General features: G+C 29.5%; 1 protein-coding gene across 1 annotated transcript in view; it reads left to right on the plus strand.

Moving 5' to 3' along the window:
• Ltn1 (E3 ubiquitin-protein ligase listerin) overlaps nucleotides 1–22533 on the plus strand; it is a 101720-nt gene that overhangs the window by 16768 nt on the left and 62419 nt on the right. Inside the window, exons 4-7 of the mRNA XM_075359820.1 lie at nucleotides 2152–2268; nucleotides 4180–4295; nucleotides 11787–11967; nucleotides 16234–16407. Coding sequence (XP_075215935.1) covers nucleotides 2152–2268; nucleotides 4180–4295; nucleotides 11787–11967; nucleotides 16234–16407 — 588 coding nt within the window. The remainder of the gene's footprint in view (nucleotides 1–2151; nucleotides 2269–4179; nucleotides 4296–11786; nucleotides 11968–16233; nucleotides 16408–22533) is intronic.

Here is a 22533-nt window from a genome sequence, read left to right on the forward strand (position 1 = left end):
AGTGTCCTGAAGATAGAGGTTCTGGATCTCTGTGATCTGTTGAAATAGCGAAGATAGTATGGGAATTGAGACAGGCTTCAATTTGTGTTGAAACAGTATATAATTACTCAAAATGAAGGATCGTTTGTCCAATTACACCATGCATATAAAATTTAACGCTTTTGATTGCACTTTCCCGTAAACCATGAAAACTAATTGTAAGTGAATAGTTTTAGTAAAAAGCGTTATATAAGATTTACTTAAGGTCTTAGACCTCTGCCTACCTTAACAAATCATAATTGGACTGCCATAATCTACTGCACATGTAGAGAATGGTCAGGAAGGAATAACTCTGAAAGATTGTAACTGACCAAGCTGTTATATGAGGCTTTTTGCATTATATCGAAAGCATATCATACATTTATAAATTATAGAAGAAATAAATAATTCTCTTTATCATTTATAATCCAATATTTCTGACATAAAGAATGATGTGTTAATTGAACACCCAAATGCAAGATTCAAATGCCCAGCATTAATAATCATCAGTTTTGTAATATTTGCATTTAGATGAAAAATAAGAGGATGTTTAACATTGTAATGTAATACAAACTGTTAGATATGATGTGTGTCCTTGGCAACACCAATTGGGGAGCCAATCAGTCGTGTATGATATGTTTTTATTATTCCTTATTTTGTTTCCATTTAGATCATGGTTATGTCGCCTACTCTTCAGCGCATCATACCGTGCTTAAAATGCTGGATGCTGTACATCTTGCTTTCCTTTGGTTTGCCTCAGGTGCATTTAGATCAAGCCCTGTCACAAGCTTACTTGATTGTGGTTGAGCCATCACTTTGGGATAGATGGGACCAACTTTTAGCATCTTATTTTGCCTGTCTCAAAGGACAGCCAAATCACCCGGCTTATGACTCACTCCTTGGGAATCCTAATTTACAAAGATATTAGGACCATCCATGTTGTACTGCACCTGTAGGTGTACGTACCCGACGTCTACTACACCTTATAAATGTCAACACACCTATTTTTCCAACACATCATGCTCTTATCCCCAGTGTGGAATCAACCTTATAATTTTTATGTTTGGCCTTATGATATACAATAAAAGATCAACATCACCAAATGTTCTAAATGTTGTCTTATAGTAAATGTTTCACTGTATTCTCTCCAAGATAAACCCAAAATGCAGTATTATACACTAATGGATTGAAACAGAATGATACCATTGGTTATGCATTTGTTGTCAATGATAGAACTTACATGTTTGGTCTACCTGGTATTACAAGTATATTTACTGCTGAACTATATGCTATAAATAAAGCTGTGAATATTATTAACCCTAAGTACCAAAATATCCTTATTTGTAGCGACTCTTGTAGTGCACTCCAAGCTTTAGACGATTTTTACTCTAAAATTATATGTTTCAGTCACTAAAATCTATAACAATCGCTGAGTTGAACCATTGCAACACACAAGTGAGTTTCTGTTGGATTCCTAGTCACGTGGGAATTCCAGGTAATGAACATGCAGATTCTGCTGCAAAAATGCATGTAATCAATCTCCTTTTACCACCCTTGTTGCTGCTGTTGACTTTATTAATTGTATAAAACAGTCTTTTCAAGGAAAGTGGTGACTGAACAGCTACTGTTGATGCCATGGGACTCCTCATGCTGAATTTTCTGCATGAGGAAGTGGTCCTCTGTAGATTGCGGTTAGGACATACTAGAGTCACACACGAGTACTTCATGTCAGCAAGACATGCACCAATATGCATACGATGCAACTGCCACTTGACTGTGCACCACATACTTGTGGATTGCATGTGATATGTAGTGCTGTTGTAAATTTAAATTACAGAGAAACATTCATCAAATTCTGGATAATAATAAGGAAGTTTTAGACCGGGTTTGTTATTTTTATGAAGTGATATTTTACACAAAATTTAAAATTGTAATATATTTTTTTGTTCTCGTGTTGAAGAATTATTTTAATGTGTTTGCTTTTCTTTTCAATGTAAATGTAACTGGTAAAATAACATTTTGCTTTATATACTCCAGTTTTTGTCAGTGGCCTCTGAATCTTTTAGATATAACTATTTTTTTTTTTCTTAAAGAAATGTATGTTTAATTTGGATGTTGATATTTTATTTATAGGTGTCAAGTGTTGGACGAAGTATTGCACCATATTTAAAGGTAATAGCTGGAGCATGGTTTACTTCTCAATATGATACATATCCTCCAGCTGCATCGGCAGCTTCTTTATCATTTCAGGTAAGATGAATGTAATTTGTAATTGTATGGGTCACTCTTTTTTACATGTTGCACTGTTTATTTGCCAGCAGCTGAAATTTGCAAGTGTTGCCAGAAAAAGTTTTTGTTCTACAAGTGAAAATAAAGAAAATGTTGATAAAAGACATGGACTTAGAAATGCTTCAATTTCTAGTTACAGCTTATCAAAAATGTTACCTTAATTTCTGCTATAAGGGTAAAATGCAGTCATACTGAAAATTCTTGGAGCTTTAATTAAGGGGTGAATATTTTGACTATTATGTATGGTTTGTGACCTGAAAAATTGAATAAAACAAGTCTCAGAATTGTATATCTAGTAAAAAATTGATGTTCTAAAACATAATTTTTTAGGTTTGATGTTGAAAACTATTAAATTATAGTAAAATTAAAATTTTCCAACAAAATTTGTGAAGAATTTAATTCTGAGAAAATATGTAAATAATGTCAAGTGAACATGAAAGAGTGTTTAAAAAATTTGATTTTTATTAAAAAAAAGAAGAGACCAAAACATAACAGAAAAATACTGTATTATAATTTTAAATCAAAACAGGAATAAATTCAGTATTGGAAATATCTGGAAACAAAATCTGGTTTTAAAAAGTAAATAAAAAGAAAACTTTAATAATAGGCAGTTTAAAACAGCATTATTAAAATTTTAACTTAACTTTTAAACTGTAATGATGTTTCAGGTGGAGACATAAGATGGTCTGTAAATATATTAATATTTTTTTCAAAATATAAAATTTTTTTCACTAGTTTTGATTGAACCTCTATTTCTTGTATCAATTTTATTATATTCATTTATAGGGTTAGAATTTGATTTTTTCCTGGTTGCCCATTAGAGGATGTGCCTTCAACAATTTTTATCTAGAATCTCTTGTATCATCTGTATTGCAAAGATATCCATGAAAAAGAGTATTCCTACCAAACTAGGAATAGGACTTGCTTCCTTATATTAGGGTCATTCTGACAAATATTTAACTGAACTGTATAGTTTTTATTGTTCATTGTAGTTATAACTTATACTATCCATTTCTTCTGTTCCATGTTGAGCCGGTTGGTGCTGCACTCTAGCATCTACTAGTGCTGACCGACGAGTTAGTCTCGTACGACATTAGAGAGCCGGATCTCACTCAGTGCGGTCATGATTTGTTTAATGTAACATTTCATTCGTAGTCTAATGTGACTAGTTTTATTTAGTAGTTAGTTGTATTTAGAAGTCTAATGTTGCTTATAGTTTTTATTGATACTGTTCAATGGTATTATTCTGACTAATGTGTCATTTATTCATCAGTCTAATGTGACTTGCATTTCTTGATATTCAAAAAATGTCTAATGTGACAGATAAAATTTAATTATTCAAGAAGAATATGTTTTAATTCATTTCATCATCTCAACCATCATTTCAAAATATAGACCATGTTCTACAACTTAACACCATTAACTCTATTACTTAAATTTGATAGAAATGAAGATTTAACTCATCTTTATAAAACTTTTTAACTAGTTGAAAGCTGTAGCATGCCTTGGAGTGAACCTCCTTGAGATTATGAAATTATATGTAATCCTCCAATAGTTCTCTCTGTACAGACTTAGATCAATCTAGTAGTTTTGTATCATTTACAAAGTTGCAATATGAGACACACATAAAATGAACTGCATATACAATTACCACTGAATTGTTGTAATAGTTAGAATAAATAGTTATTTCTGTACACTTTGATCATTCATGCAACTCCTTGGTGATCTGAAATATAGAAAATCATGTGATACTGTCAATAAGTAGTGCCTAAATTCCTGTTTTAAAATAGTTAATTTCTCCACCTCTTATATTTCAATAAAATATTATGTTTTTACTATTTCATGTATGTTTAATTTCTTGTTCTTTTACAGGAGACCTTTCCTCCAAATAAATTAACAGAAGCTATAATATTTTGTCAGGAAGAAATTTTGAATTATATTATTGATAATCTTATTAATCAGACTGCTCAAACATTAAGTAGTCCAAAGTAAGTTTTAATTGATAATTAAGGGATAAGTTTTTTTTGATAATTTTGATTTTTTAATTCATATGGTATTATATTTAATAGGTCATTTGTGAAGTAAAATGCATTACTATTTATTAGATGTAATGTTTCTAAAATAATTTTTTGGTTATACAGATTTAATTATATGAGAATTAGTCATTGTTTATTTCTTTTTGTCAGTGTATATTATATGATTCATATAATCATATTTCATTCTGTTTACAATATATCTGCCATACAGTGTTGCATATAGTGAAACTATATGTGCTTGTAAATCACACATCAGACTAGTGTTGGGTCATCAGCCTTACAGTTTAATTTTTTTGTAATTTGTGTCTGTGTAAGAATTTTTCATATTATACATTTAAAACCAGTATTTATAACAGTATATTTTTGTTTATTATTTTTACATAATATTAAAAATACATTAAAAATTCCTGACTATTAAAAACAACTGAATTGATTGTTTAGTAATGTTTAACTTCTAATGTAAATCAACATTTTTTCTTTTTATTCCTTCTTCTCTACTATATTTGAAATATCTATTTTTCTGTTTTTGTATTTACATTCTATTTTAAATAAATTTTAACACAAGAATTTTATTTCTTATAATACTATAATATTTGGGATTTGTGCATTTCAATCTTAATATATTGGTTTTGCTTATCATTTCCCAGTTTATTTGTTTTATTTTTTTAAATAATGTATAAGTGTATTCATGAACTTAATTTGTTTCTAATGTGTGCATAAATATCTTTTGATTGCTTAAAATTGATTTCTAAATATTATTGAATCACACTTCATATCTTTCCTTCAAAATGTTCTGCTGTTTCAAAGACCTGAATAGTACCAATTAAGTTTATGACAAAAATAATTTAAAATTAAATTTATGTTGGATCTGTAGGCCACTGAATTTACATTTTCTATAGTCGTGCAATAAAAGGAGGTGAGGTATGACAGCCTTAAATGATCATAGAGTGTAAGATAATTATTAAAATTGTATGACAGTGAAATTTATAATCATTAAAATTCAGCATCCCAAACATAGAAATGTTGTTTTTATCTTCTGATAACTCAGCAAGATTTGTACTCATATGGCATTTTCACAACTGCTGTTGGTACACCTTTGGTTTTGAACAGAGATCATCTAGTGAAAATTACCTCATTGATGTAAATAGTGAATGTCAGACAAGCAGATTATATAGTTAAATTTTGCTCAAATTTTAGAAAAAGATTTCTAATTGGCCCAACGATTTATTACTCTTGCAAAGTTTTCAAATAAAAAAAAACCTGGCTCTAAAAATTATTAATTAGTAGATGTATGGCCAGCAAAAAAACAAATTTCAAAGCATAGTAATTATCTGCAGGATTCTAATAATGAATTTATTACAAATCAGTAAAGAGTCCAAACGTGATGAAATCATAAATCTGGATTTGAATATCAAGTTCACGTCCTTGTTTGATTCCAATTCATATATTTTATATGAAAATAACAAATCACTAAATTCAGGGCAATTAGATGTAACATATGTTCACGGGAAAGGTAAAAGATGATATAGAGAGAGAAATTCCAGTTTGATGTTATAGTGGAAAAGCTAAATTGCCTGAAATCTGAAAGCCACCAGATACATTTCAACGTTTTATTTTAGAAACATATTCAAAATCGGATCATTTTCTTTCAAATTTGTGATCCCATAATTTGACATTTGAAATTACTTCTTTTACTTTTAATAAAATAATTGATGATTATGAATACATGCCTGCTTTTAAAAACTATTAAATACAGGGCATAAAAAAAGAATATTGGGGTTTGAAAGTTATCTAATAGTTCTTAAACTTTGACTGAGAGTAATGAATCTCAAATAAAATGAAAAAGTAACTCTTATAGTTGTTCCCAATAAGTGATCAATGTGAGCACTTTTGCTAGAGCATAAGTCACATGACATACATCCAACCAATAGGAGAGTTAAACCAGCACATAAAGCAGATAAGATATTAGCATCTTGTTGCCAAATAAAATTCTCTGGTCCATCTTGCAGTTGAGGAAAGAGACATGTACACAGTATATCCAAATAGCAACTCTTGCTACGCTTGTTTCAGCAATGAAGAATGGGTCATAATCTTGTCCTTAGGGTATTGCACAGAAAACATTTATTTTTGGGGAGTCCCTTTCACATTGTAAAAGTTATGGAGATTTTCCTACTTCTAGATACAGACATATAAACTTTTCCACTAAGGTTAAATTTTGACTCATCACTAAACACAATACAATCAGAAAGTCATCATCTTCATGGTGCAACATTTCAATCATGAAGTTGGTCCACACAGTGTAGTTTGTAGGTTTCAAAACTTTTAAAGTTGTAAATGATATGGAAATATGTAAGCTTTTCCTTACCACCACCAGCATTGCTAGTACGCGATGGGCCTTCCTACAGATATTTTTAGGACTATGCAGGAAAGAGTCTCTGATATAACATTTCTTCAGACACCCTTGGTTGTCCTGTACTGGTCCCATTATAAAGAGATGCTGTCACTTCAGGCTGATTTTGTCATCAACGAATGTTATTGGCACTTGATCACAGTTAATCTTTCTACAGAATGCACATTGAACTGTAATTACAGATTCATATTTAACAAGTTGCAAAACCACTTGGCTTTCTGTTCAGGAGTTGCCATCTTTGCTAGTGGGGCTGTAAAGGAAAAAGGTAGGGAATCAAATCTATATTTATGCACAACTAAAACTATTCTTTTTGCCCTTTGATATTTAAATCAACACAGTACACCTCATCCAAGAAATGCAACAAATTAAAACCCAAGCATTCTTTTTTGTACTCCCATTATATCTGGAAATATATTAATAAGGACTCTGAATATGTTTTTCAGTTTTGGATTAAAACGACAAAATCTTAACTTATCAAACTTGTAGATATTTAAGGACATCAAAAGGCTTCGTTTTATGAATGTTTTTACTTAATGTTCAGGGGACTTTATCCTTCAGCCACTTAAAAACAATTAATGGTGTTTATCATAAAACATTCCAAGCAGCTTTCACTGCCCTGAGCTTGGTAAAAAAAAACAGCCAACATTTTTAGGTTTGGCTCAGTAAGTCAGCAATTTATAGATCCCTAGCGCTATCAAGAAATTGTTATGTTGCCATTAACTGTGACATTTTCTGCTAAAAAATTTATGGGATACGTGAAGATGATCAATCTGCAGACAGTCAAAGAATAATAATAAAAATAGTCTCCCAGAGCCCAACTGTCATCAGTACTTAATGATGTAAACATAGAAAATAAATACAATTTCTATAAAACCTCATACAGCATTACTGAGCTTAATGATTCTGTTAAAATTTATGAGCCTCTTTTAACCAGGAAATGACATTTAATGAATGATTCTATATTTTCAATTGTTAACCAAAATGATTATTATGATTACAAAGATGATTACATTGTGTAACATAGAAAATTCTCCAGAGATGTCATTGCAAAATGTTCCCAGTAAGCGTGGGATGAATGTATAGTGGCTTAAAAAAGGTATTTATTATTATTAACCTTTTCAGGAAGAAAACATAATTAAAAATTTTAATTCACTTATTCAGAAATTTATAAAAACATTCAAGATCTGAAATCTAAAATGGCTAATTAATTTTATTAAGGACACTAACAACAAAAAATAAGTGCAAATTTTATTAAATACCATGTTTTGAAAGAAATTAATTATGAGGAGAAAGTATCTACAAATCCATATTGATATCAATTTAAATGAAGACGATTTTGTTGAATTTCTTATTTACTTTTTTAATTTTCAGGAACTGGCTAGGTTACCTCCATATATATATATATATATATATCTGGACCCTCTGTATCTTAGTAATAGTACGAGACGTAACCTGTACTTTGAATCATGTTTTGAAAAAATTTACAGTTAAGGCTAAGGTTATTAAAAGCTGTGAGTAAAGGCAAGTTATCCAAAAATTCCTCATTCTTTTCAACTTTCCTATCTGATATAAAACACTGCAATTTCCAGTTAAAGCAGCTTTCACCTAACAAATAAATCTCTAGGACAAACCATTAAAGTTGTTGGAATAGATTTAGAAATTTTTTTTCTCTATGGCAATTGCATGTATTTTTATCAAGAACAGAGGATCCTTCAAGCCTGGAATGTGGATTTCAGAAAGATTTTATGATAGCATAAAAAATTTAATGATTAAGTAATAAATTCTATATTGAGATCATGCAAATTCTGTTTTAAGTTAGTTGTTCTGTAATATCACATTTGCCAAATTTATTTCATAGCTTATAAAAAAAGTGAAATTTAATTAGAAGAATCAAAACATGAATTGTATCAATAAATCAGCAGTTTATGTAAAAGTTTAAGAATAGAAAAAAACAACTTGCAATATGTATGAAAAATATTAAAAAACACCACAGTTCAAGTTCATGGTTATTTGGAGATTCTATCGCAGTTCTGTGGCTGATGTTAAAACTCTTATGGGGAAGTTTTGTTTCCAGTGATTCTAAAACCGATCATATTAGGTCTGTAAATCAAGTTTTGTGTTAAATTAGTGAGAATGCTACTGAAACTTTTTCAAAATTGAAAAGGGTGTATGGAGATATCTGTCATGAACCCAGGTTTTTAGGTGGTTTAAAGTATTTTCAGATGGCCAGGAATCAGTTGCAGACAATTCATGCTCTGAAAGACAGTTAACGTCAAAAAGTAACAACAATGCTAAGTGAATCAGAGACTTGATATTGTATGACTGGCAATTAACTGTCAGAATGATTGCAGAACAATTGAATTTGAACCACATCATAGTCCATCAAATTGACAAACGAATTGGACATGAAAAAAGTTTGTGCAAAATTACACAAAAAAAACCTCACTGTTGAACAGGAAAACAACAGGGTGAAGTGTGCCGTGATCTTCTACTCATAGCGCAAATTGAAACTGACCCTGATTTTCTAAAAAATATTACTGGTGATGATCCTTGGATATTTGAGTACAACCCAGAAACAAAATGCCAGAGCAAGGAGTGGCACACTTCAAACTCACCACGTCCCAAAAAAGCAAAAATGAGCAAATCAAAACCATGCTAATTTGTTTTTTTGATGGTAATGGCATTGTCCATAAGGAGTTTTTGCCTACAGGACAGACTGTAAATCAGTATGTTTACTGAGAAATTCTAGAAAGACTGCGCGGAAAATAGTTGCCTGCGTGAGACTAACCATCAAAGACAACTAGATGCTGCATCATGACAATGCACCCTCAATTAATGAGTTTTTGGCAAAGAAAAACATTCCTGTAGTTCCTCAATCACCTTATTCACTTGACTTGAGTCCCTGCGACCTTTTCCTGTTCCCGACTTTAAGAAAACACCTCAAAGGACACCATTTTGGAACAGTAGAAAACATTTAAAAAATGTTACTGACCATCTGAAGGATATTCCGGTTTCTGAGTTCCAACACTGCTATGAAGAGTGGGAAAACCATTTGAAACATTGCGTGACTTCCCAAGGGAACTATTTTAAAGGTACTAGAGTCCATGTATAAGTGGATTGTAAATAAAAATCTTTCTGAGCCAGTCTCATTACTTTATTTACAGACCTTGTATGTGCTAAACCAACAGTAGGAAACTCTTGCCCAGTATATAAAAAACTACACTGTACGTAGTGGTTGTGACAACTGTTAACTATTAAAATGCCTATTGCATCCTACATCAATTTTCTTCAGTAACTGGTAGGTCTGTTTAATAAATAATTATAAATTACTGAAAACTCTTATTCAGATTTCAATTGAAAAATGTTATAGTTGTTTATAATTTTAGAGAACATTCTGATATGAATGAATTGCTAAAAAAATTCTATTCTAAGGAACTGAAAAAAAAATTTTTTAATTTATTAAAAATCAAACAACTTTGCTGTCAGGTAAAGGAATTCTTTTTCCCAAAGTACCTTTCAGAATTATTAGTAGTTAATTAGCAGCACTTTCTTTATTGGAGTAATGGGTAGTGCTCTTGTTAATGGTATGTATTAAAAATATTAGGCATTTAATTGAATAATATATTTGATGTATGGTTTTGCATTTGTTCATTTAACATTATATTTAGTCAAATTTTGTATTTTCATAAACATTACATTTCAGGATGTTGAAGTCTGTTTTTATGTATAAAATTTGTGGGTAATGTCTTTGTATATGTCTCATTTTTATGAAGTGATTTGTAAGCTTGATTGTTTTATGTAACGGTGACTAATGTTAATGTACATGCGGGTGAATGTGTCCTGTCTTGTCTATTGTATTAATTATATTTAGTTCAATCTATGTAGTTTTCTTTATATACACCTGTGCTGTTAATATTCTTTTCTGCTAGTTTTCTACATTTTATTTTAAACAGAATATTTTTTGCTGTTATTTTGTTTTTTAAAGTGGCACATTATTCTTTTTTGTTGAAATTGTTACTAACTTTATATTAATTGGTTAATATATGTTAGTATTATGTACTTTTATTTTGTTCTGTAATTTATCTTGTTATTAAAGTGGGTGTGTAGAAATGTGTTTACCAGGTATTTAAGATAACATATTAAGAAATTTGGTTTTTTGTCCAGTGTAGATTTATTATATATATATATATATATATATATATATATATATATATATATATATATATATATATATATATATATATATATATATATATATACACACACACATGTCATCAATAAGTATGTCAGTTGCAGTAAGTGTTCTCTAAATTTTAAAAATGTGTTATCTGTTTTGGATATGATGGTTTTCAATAAGCTGAAAAAGAAAGTTGAGTGAGCTCAGTACAAAAATCATCTGGTACATGGTAGCGGCTGTGCACCTGCACTTGTTGAAGAGACTACATAAAATTTAAAAAATGCATATAGGTTGTAGAAAATACATAACATTAACAAATATCAACCAATTGTCACACATGCTTGCTTACATTTTAAAGATTTTTGGTTTTGCTTTGAAAATAACTAACAAAATTATATAGAAATCACAATGTACAATGAATGATTAACTTAGTAAAGTAACTATATATAAAGTAAAGTAACTATAACTAAAATAAAGTATTTAAATGAACGGACATAACAGAGTATGTAACTCAATTAATTAATGAGTTTTCTTACTTTTTTTAAATACATACCATATACAAAGGTGCAGCTAATTAGCATTGAAAAGTCCTTTGGAAGAAAGAACTGCATTATTTTGAAGGCAATTCATTTGATATTTAATAATTGTAAGAAGGTATTACCACATTTCATCATGTTTTTTAATGATGTAACTAGAAGATTCCTGAAAGGTATTAGACCACACTGCTTACATTCAAAGTATTGACCTTAGTTTAAATTATTTCATTTATTTGTGTATTTTTTTTATTATGGAACATTCTGGATTGCTTTTTTAATTTTATTTCGTTTTCAATTACTTTTTTTAATATTTTTTCCAGAGTTACAACACCGGAAGAGATGGAAACAAAGTACCAGAGAGTTGTAGTTAGCAGTTTACATGGGTATGCATTTTATTTAAGTAAACTTCCAGAAGAGCAGTTATTGAAAGCAGAAGAACTTAATAAAAAGTTAATTGGAAATTCAAAATTCTGGAAATTTGCTAAACATAGTGCAAGTATTGTAAGTTTTATTCATATATCAAAATTTGTATATGTATATAATAAAATTTCATAACTCAGGTTTTCTAATGTCAAAATAGCATAGATATAAATTAGTTAATTAAGATTTTTTAATAATAATCAAAAGGAATGTGATTGGCCATAATATAAAAAATAATATAAAGAATCATAACATAGTTAATAAACAAATGATAACAAAATTTGAGGTAAGCAAATTAAAAAATAGGCTTAATGATAATGATATAATATTGTTGAAATCAGATAAAACTAATTCACAGAGTATAAAAATAAGTACAAAGAACTTTGGATAATTACATGGAAGAAAATGATTTTAAAGACTCCACAAACAGAAATTTAAAAATTAAGTTGTCACTCAAGGTTATACCCATATGTACAACCACCCCCAAAACTTACTGGATTACCAAAGTTACATAAAAAGTAAATACACCTATTAAGATGGTTAATAAATTTCAGGACAGCATCTTCATATTTTATAACTAAAGTAGTAGCCAAAATTCTTAGAATAAAAATGAATCCTTGACTATTAGTATGGTGTTAAGAATGGTTACGATGTAGTAAATAAGTTAAATTGTATTAAAGTTAATTCTAACACTAAAATGGTAAGTTAGATACCAACATGTACACTAGTATAGCGGTTGGTAAGACAATAGAAATAATTTTAAAACCTATTATAAGGAAACTTGGGAGTTTACAGATTCTTTGATCACATTGTGAGGAATATTTGTCTCCAAAATTATTTCCAATATGAGAACAAGTGTTATTTACAGATAAGGGGTTTACCTATGGTTCACCTATTTCTGCGATTGTCTGAAATTTTTATACAGTATTTTGAAAATATTTTAGTTCATGGTGTAGTGTGCACAAAGTTTTATTATACATATCATCCTCATTCATCCTCTGAAGAATTATCTAAACGGTAGTTACCGGAGGCTAAACAGGAAAAAGAGAGAGTTATAAATAATGAACATTTGATCATTTTGAATAAACTTAATAATTATAACGATAATTTAAAATTTACATGCATGCTAAATGGAAAAGAATATAAAATACATTTTTTTAGATATTGAGATTGAAATAAATGAAAGCAATGTTATAAAAACATCAGTCTATAGAAAACCCACAACGAATGATATTACAATACATGCAAATTGACCATCACTCATCCACCCATGCACCCATGGTCACAAAAAATTGGTAGATATAAAAACTTGTTTTTTAGAGCTTTAAATTATACAAGGAATAGTGGTAACAAACTTGAGAAGGAAATAGATGTAATTCAACAAACACCAGTATTTAATGGTTTAGGTATTTGGGTTATAGAAAAGGTATACAGAAAGCAGAGAATTAAGTACCATGATAATTTTACACAATTGCAACAAGAAAATAACACACAGACTATTAACAGTTTTTCTTTGAATACAGTTATACAAATTAAATAATAGAAAAGATTACTGATGTACTGATAAAAAGCTTACAAACCAAAATAACCATATTATAAAATATTTAAGGAATAATAAAAGTGATGGAGAGGATTTAGAAGGAATATATAAAATTAAATGTAATGAATGCAATAAAATTTATATTGGGAAAACAAACAGATCTTTGAAAGTTGCATCATTTAGCTTTGCAGTTACAGACTGGTCAGTCTGACATTAGTCAGTGACCTGTTCATATCTTTACAGTGTACAGGATGCAAATTTCATCTTGCGTTTGGATGTGTTTATTAAAATAAGTTTTGCTTAATATTAAATATGCAAATTTTAAAATCAGTTATATTTTTACATTATTTTCAAGTAATTTCACATAAATGGAAGAACAATGTTCCATAGAAATTTATGTGAATGAAGAGTGTCATAAAACAGTGTATGGTACAGTGCCAAAAGAACTCATTAAAATTTGTGAATTCAGTGATGAAAACCAACAACTTATTTTTTTATGTGTTAATTCAGATGTCACTAGTGTTTGTAAATATCAAGAAAAAAGCTTTTGTCAAAATTCAGGCACCTGTATGGACAATTCTGTTGTGACCTTTGAGAACTCATAAAAACAGTTAAGAAAAACTTAAGACAAATAACATTAGAGCAAGCTCTTAAAGAACACACTTTTCCAAATTTAAACTTAGTTCCAAGAAAGTCTGTGTTAACTGTTTCAAAAGTATTTTTTCTCTGCAGAACAAAGAACTAAATGAATGCAAAGACAAGAGCAATACATTGCCCCACATCACAATATTGAACAATTTGATCCTGCTTGTAGCATTTCGGGTGTATCACTTCCATCAACTAACTATTTTCAGTAACGGGTCATTCTCACACAGTTTCAAGAGAATTATCAGAAGAGATATCACAGCTATTGGTTAACCTCACTAAATAGTAAACTTTCATTGCTACAAAAACAGGCTATTTCATTGAAAAATAACTAAAATTTTGCTACAATTTATTTTTTCTTCAGTAGTGTTTTTCAAAAATAAACCAATATAAAAATGAATTTTTGAAATAAGATGTAGGCTACTCATTGAAATCTCAGTTTGAGTAAGTTTTACAAGCATTTTTGAATCAAAATTGTATTAGGTTACTGGTAAAGTTATAATTAAACTACAACCTATCATTAATAATTTTAAAAAAACTTATTTTAAAAATATTGAAGACTTCAACCTCAACAACATAGGGCTTAAACATAAAAAAATATATAAATAATGTAAAGTGTAAAGAAGACAAGAAACCTCCTTTGAGCACATATTTAGTGAGTCAAAGTGATATCGCTTTTAACAGATGTTTCATGTTTTTTGAAAGATACTTTTTTATTAGTACAATACACAAGAAACATTTTTATTTTCCGTAAACATCTACAGAAACACTGCAAGTTGTGCAAATTTGAGATTTTTATCACCAGCCCCAGCAGAGTAATTTGAATTTTTTAAAAAATTAGTTTTCAAAAATTCATAAAAATTTAGGGATAAGTATATATCACCATTAATATTATTTATGATAAAACTACTAACATATACGTATATTTATAAAAATAATAATTTAAACTCTGTATGCCATCCCTGCCTCTTGAAAAAAGTTACAAAAGTGGAATTTCACCATTTTTCTTGTTCAACTTTATTGGAAATTTTCTCATAGAAAGAAGAGAGATAGGTAAATAAATCACTAGACCAATTTTTTGCCTTGAGAAAATATGATTAAATTGCTTTTTGTTTCATTCTTCCAGGATCAGTAGTTTTTTAGTTATGATTTTTTCTGTATACCTTTACAATCACAAAAATAGGGTGTGCGCACCATAACAAAAATGGCTGCCACAGGTAAACAGCATAAAAAAATTTTTTTTTAAATTTTTTTAAGGTCCTGAGACATGTAGGAAACAAGTGGGTAAGTTTCAATTTTTTTTATTTGTCAAGCAACCACCCATGGGTCACATCAAATGGATTGACTCAGTTACTTAGTTTCTGTATTACTTTCTAATACTGTAGAATCTGGATATTATTAAATTGATTATTGATGTATCACTGTCTAAGCAAATTAAATGTGTTCATTTTACATGGTTGTTAGTAAACTGAAACTAAACTTTCAGATATATTTTATTTTTTTGTTTTTATAGGAAGTTATTTTTTTCCTGTTGTTTAATATTTTTATATAATTTTATGTGATTAAGTCATATTAGCTATTTGTCATACATTTGTTGGAAATCTAACTGCTAGCCCTGGTAGTAGATCATAGTAATTTTATAGTATTTAGTGAAAATTATTGCCTATAAGTGTTTAATTTTTTAGATATGTGAATACAGTTTAATGTAAAATGCGTCTAACCAGTTTAAACCTACACTTTAAATTTTTTCTCTGAACTTAATATGGAAAGTTATATATTATTGAAATGTTTAATCCTGATACCTGAATTTACAGATTTAATGATAATAAACCAGAATTGTGTGTGAAGATTAAGGAAGTAAGCCATTCAAAGTAAAGAATAAAAAAAATGTATTTTCTGTTTAAGTGCATAATTACTAAACAGTTCCCATGTTTGAGGTAATCTTTGTTTTATTATTAAGAAAATTATTATTTTATTATATTGTTTTTTTTTGTTTTATTTATGATATCAAAAAGAAGTAATATTTCAAAAAAAGTAGTTGGATAAATTATTCTCAGACTTGTTGCAATTTGAAAAGTTTCTTTAACATTTTACAAACAGGATTGGAGATTATATATATTTAAGTAAATAAATTTTTTTTCTTTGTTTTGTTTATTATAAAGGTAAGAGTCGCTTGGTTTACTGCAATTGTTAATTTGTGTCAAAAAGCGCCATTCTTTCTCAGTAATGAAAAGAAACATGTTGTTTTAGCTGTCTTTAATAGCTTAGATGATGTGGATTCTGTTGTATTACCTGTTGTTTGGAGATCAGCTCTTCATGTTGTTGACATCATTAAGGTTAGCAATTCCATATAATATTATTTCAAATGTCTGTAATTTATTTTTCATGAAATTATTTTATTATTGACTTTTTTTAGAGGTGTTTTTTTTAATAGGTTTATTTGAATCTATATCTTATGATACTTTACATACAACACTCTTTTTATGATTCTACCATACATGTGCATGTGTAGTAGTACTCAGTGATAACTTATTCACTGTAATATTTGTAAAGTGTAATAATTAAAATTGTTGATTTAACTTCTTGTTAAATTGTATGAAAAGTTTTAGTTACAAATAATTTTCTGAGCATGTATATAATTATATACAATTGTATATAATTGTTACCATCGAGACAGCTTTATTTTTTTAAAAGGTATCAGTTCCGTTATTTCGTAAAAAAAAGGCTGGCTAACAGGATTCAACAAAAATCTGATAATATCTCTGGTTAAATTTTTTCTGTATGGAGTACCTTTTCATGCTGTCATTCATGAGCTGTTTTAGTTTTACTGCTCTGAAAAACTCTCTGGTTTTTTATAAATTATAAGAATACTCTTATGAAGAATACCACAAAAGTCTATTTACCAACAATCTTAATTGGTGGTTTATCAATATTAGTAATTTGGACCATCACTGATCATTGTTATGATGGATTTTCTGTCATGCTGTTGAATCAAAGTTGAAATCCAGTTAATTTAATTATTCCTTAAATTTAAGAGATCTAATAACCACTTAACTGATTTTTATAACTCTTTATTACTTAATAAAAATATAAATTATAACTGAAATGTCATGCTTACTTACTCCTTGGTGCTACAACCAATTTAAGGCTCTGACCTCCAATAAAATACCATTCCTCTCACTTTCAGTCATCTTTCTTCTCCAAGTTCCAACATCCATTTCATTGAGGTCTCCTGTCAAAGTATGAAACCATAATGTCGGTTATAATATAATTTGTGTTGGTTTTGTTATAATGATTCCTTTTAACAGCGTGAGGGAGTTTGTCCCACATCCAACAATCAGCGTGGATCAAATAATGTGTTCAGGGTTCTCTTCTACTAAGTTTTGAATCTAACATTAAATTTCAAGGTAGAAACTGCTTGCTCGTTCTTTTTGTCCATCCTAAGTATTTAATTTTCGCAGCACCCACCATATCTGATGAACATTACCCATTCCATTATATTGGGAGGCTGGTAGCTCCAGACAGGAACTGATTATCATAGTAGAATATAAATCAGAAAAATCATGAATAAAATTATAATTTAGTTCTTCAAATATTATACTTATTATTTCAACCTTATTATTATCAATTGCTTATTCTATCAGTAAATCAATAATTTATAAAAAATAAAATCAATTATAGAGTGTAATGAAGTGATAAATGATTCAAGCAGCTGATAGTTCACAAATCAATTGATGTTGAAACACTTAAGTAGTATTTTGTAAACTTCTGAAATTCATCAGTACCGTATGTATTTTTAACATTTCATATTATGTAATTTCACTTGACAGATAACAGATAGTATGTACTCTTATAGCAATAATTTTAATTATCTCTAGTACACAGCACATTACTTTTGACCTATTGTAGGGTGACATATGTTGCCAGGACACCAACATACAGAGGTTAATAGGTTTTTTGTACTTATTAGAAAAGCAACAATTTTTTCTATATCATGTTTGAGCCTGTTTTTTATGGCATTGATTTGACTATATAAGTAACACGGTTTTTTTAATATAAATCTATCAGGAGTACTTGAAATTTTAGTACAAATGATCTGGAAAAAAATAAGCAAAGATGCTAATTTAATGTTATAAAAAGGCTTTCAGATTCCTTGACTGGGTTGGAAAAATACTATTTTCATTACTGAGCAAAAACAATTATGGAAGCTTCATTGTACCACATCTTAATAAGTGGTGGCAGGTTTAGTTTATTATGAGTATTAGTTCCCAGAGACTGCCAAACACATTGCCTTATATTTGAGGCTCAAAAATGAAATCATTTTTACATTCTTGAGAACTTCTCTTGAGATATTGTGTTTTCCTGATTTGACTGTAAGAATTCTAGCTGGATTTTTTTTTACTGAAACTGAACTGGACAGGCTAGGCTAGGCTAGTTTTTTTATTTGCTCAATAAGCCTTAAGGATGAACTGTCATGGGGCTCCTGCAGTAATAAGTCCAGGTACTAATGCTGCCTCTCCTAAAGTCTTGAAAAGGATACATCTTATTATTGAATTATTTTCAAAACGTTTTCAATTAGTTTACTTTTGAATATCTTGCTTCCTCACCTTTTACATGCTTAATTTTTATGATTAAATTTAATTATTTATAATTAACTGAAACATATGTTCCTTTGCAATACTAAAATTGTAATATGATATTAATGTTTTGTCAGCCATTTTTTATAGAAGGTAATAAACCTTCATCTTTCTTTTTTAAAGAAGGTTCATTTTTTATAGAAGGTATGTGCATGTGTGCTGTCAATGGTCAATAGAATATGGAAATAAGATTAAGGTTATTTGGTTTTGCTTGTACTGCTAAACTGTTTTGTAATTAATAAAGTATAAATTATTTTTTGTAAATTATTCAATTTAATTTAAAAAAAATTAATTTAGTGGTTTTAATTGTGAAGCACTTTGAAAAATAACTGTGAAATGGCATTAAGTTTGAGGCATTTAGTTCAAACATAAGGAAGGAATGAAATCATTGGTGCCAAAATGATATATACTTGAGTTTAAAGTCTTTATAATGTAAAAACTATCCAACTGATTTCAAAACAACTTGCATTATTTTTTAGATAATTTAGTTCTTCGTTTAATGATGTTAAACAGTAATTTTTTACTAGTTTTTGAAAATATGGTGGTTTTGAACCTCCAATTGCACCTGTAATAAAGTTACGATTTTCCCAGTTTTCCAGTTTAAGATGAAAAACCACCTTAGCAGCTAAGGGTCCTATAAAGATATTGGAAGGGCATGCCTATGGCATGCCTCTGCAGCTAGGACCTCTGGGCAGGTTGCCCTGGTGGGCAGCATCTTGGAATGCTATTTATTAAGTGTCAAAAATTGATTACCTATAATTTTTATAGGTATAAAAATGTTTTTTTTTTTTTTTTTTTTTTTTAGTGATGAAAATTGATTGAGGAAAAGCGAAAAAAGGGTTTGTTATTGTTCAGTTAAGCACCCTTCCTCATTAAGAAATAAGTTTTAGGGTAGGTTACCATCATCACGCTTTCTAAAACCAAAATAAAACAAAATATCTGCTTGCACTTTTAAACTCTTTTCTTATAAACAAAAATCACTGTTCCACTTATCAATCTAGACCATCCAAAATGTCTCTAAAAACAACATTTTTCAATTGTTTGTGCTCTGGAGACAATTTCACTTTCACTCCACTCCATGCTTTTACTCTTGATAACGCAACTTACAATTGTCCGTCCCCAAAAACTTTTCTTCTCAAATCAATACCAACCAATTCAAGAGTTTGCCATTGAGACTTATTAATTATCACAGAAAAAGCTAATCGCACAGGAAAATGTCTCTTCAATGAAAACTCTTGTGTATTCACAACAACCAAAGTTATTCTTGGAATACAAACTGCTTCTCCTTGCTTATTTCCTGTCAAAATTTAGCACTTTAAAACATTATTCTTCATTTTACTAACAATAAGTCATGTTCCATTGCATAAACCATCTTTTATGTTCAGATTTCTTAAACACATGATAATTGAATTCTTCTTTAACTTCAAAACATGAGGAGGCAAAGCAGCTGGATTATGCTTATTTAAAACTGCCACAATCATTTTTTCTTTCTTGCCACCACAATCTGTACTCAAATAAATTTTTTCTTCTTCATCCATCATTGCCAAAATTTTCTCATTATGCTCATTTACTTCCAGGTATTGCTGATTATTTCTCCAAATATTTCTTCATGTAAAACTTCCATTAATAATACACTCATTTCTTAAAATAAAACAATCATGTTCATCATTAATTGTTCCAACAAATTACTTCTGCTCTGGGTTTGCCTCGTATATTCTATACTAATTTTCTCTGCTCAAAATGAGTCCAAACATAAGAAGAATTCTTAATACGCAAATCAATAATCTCAGAACAATTTGCTCTAGATTTAATGGGTGAAGTTTGTCTAAAATCTCTATCAAACAATGCAACTTTTCCTCCAGAAATCACTCATCTATAATTTCTTTCAACTTCTTACCTCCAATTTCAGTAACATATCTCAAAGTTTGTGTACTTCATCACAAATAATCAAATCGCACTCTTTCAAAGAAGCCACAGCCTTTGAATTCACTTCAATTGACGACTGTGAATCAAAATACAAATGCACAGACAAACCAAAAAAATTATGCACAGTTCATCCATTAGACAACAAAATCGCTGCAATTCCACTAAAAGCCATATTAATCACATTTTTTTGTTTACTCTTTGTAAAGTGATTCACTGCTCTGTACACATACATCTTTCCAGAACTACCAGGACCATCTAAAAAGAAACACTTTGAACCAGTGTAATCAGGATTCACCAGGCACTCTTCTATCTTGTCACTTCATTCATTCTTTCATACATAGCATCAGATAAAACTGCTTCTCGATTCATATCTATAACTTCATTTTCAACCATATTAGTAAAATTATCTTTAAGCTTTGGCATAGCTGGGTATGCTTTCAGCTCTTTCCTTGCTCATTCAATTTATTATCAATTAACTGATATGCTCTTTCGCCAAATTTTTCATCATTGCACTTGTAATGGTGCTTCACATCTTCACTCGTAAACTTCTTAAACTCTTCTCACAATTCATTAGGTTTATTTGATAAACAAAACAAAAAAAGAATAATAGCAAACAAACTTTACAGTCCTCTAGGAAACTTACTATCTTCTTGTAAACACTTTTCCACTCGTCGTCATCATCATGAACCAAACCTCTTGCCACACAAGCTTCACCAAAACATTTTTACTTTATTCCATTCACAGTCTTCAAATCATCATAACTTTTTGGTCCTTTAACATTTCAGCAACAGCATTCTTAAAATCTATTTATCAAGATCTCTCAGATTCACAGAATGCATTCTTCCAATCACTTTAAACTTTCCTTTTCTCAGAGTCCACTCAACCTTTCGCCAAGTAAAATGCTTGGACATTTTGAGATAAGTGTACTGCTCTGCACTATAATCTTTCAATTCACTTCAGTACTTGAAAAATGCATTCAAGTTTGTATCTTTGGTCATAGTTTCCTCAATTTGCTCTTCATTAGTAGCATCAGGCTCCAAAACAACAATCTGATTATTCTCCAAATGCACAGGCAGGTTTTCAACAGCATGTCTTCTTTTACAAAGGTTTCTTCAAAATTCTTGTTGCTGGTTCAACTGGTCCCCAACATAACATACTTCTATAAACTCATTAATCTCATCATACTTTAATACATGACGACTTGCATCTTAGAAACTTCATTAAATTCAATAAAAGCTTCATCATGTCCCTTTGTAATATACTTCACAGAATTAACAGCACTACATACTTCCACATTAATATAAGATCAACTTCTCTTTGAGGCGAATAAACTGAATTTTCACTTGATAAACTTTTCAGAATTTCAATAATTCTCTTATCTCTCTGATCAAATATCCAAATTCTTCACAAAGGTTTCTTCATTATTCAACAAATTTCCTTCAGCAATAAAACGCACATGAAATTGTAGATTTCATGTGTGATGAATTTTGATTCAACGCATCATTTTGTCTGTTTATCACATTCTCTGGAATTCTCTGAATATTCAGAATAAACTACTCATCCAATACTTCATTCAACTGATTAACCACACTCAAAATCTTTCTTTCCACTTGAGGACGCAAATCCCAGTTCATTGAACAGAAAAACTTCACAACCTCTCCTCGTTCATGAACAGCAAGCTCCCATTGCACTGAAACTGGAATCAACACAATCTCAGAATTAACTGAATCTCCAAAATACATCTTCAAATCACTTAAGGGAATTATATTCAGTCATCTGGGGAGAAATCACAAGCACTTTTTTCTACTAATGTGCTTGCAAAACTTAAAAAACGGTTAAGCAACACATCATTCATATATCCATTGAAACTTTTAACCGATTGATATCTTTCATTTGCAA

This window comes from Lycorma delicatula, chromosome 3, assembly GCF_047948215.1.
Source record: "Lycorma delicatula isolate Av1 chromosome 3, ASM4794821v1, whole genome shotgun sequence".
NCBI classification, from domain to species: domain Eukaryota; kingdom Metazoa; phylum Arthropoda; class Insecta; order Hemiptera; family Fulgoridae; genus Lycorma; species Lycorma delicatula.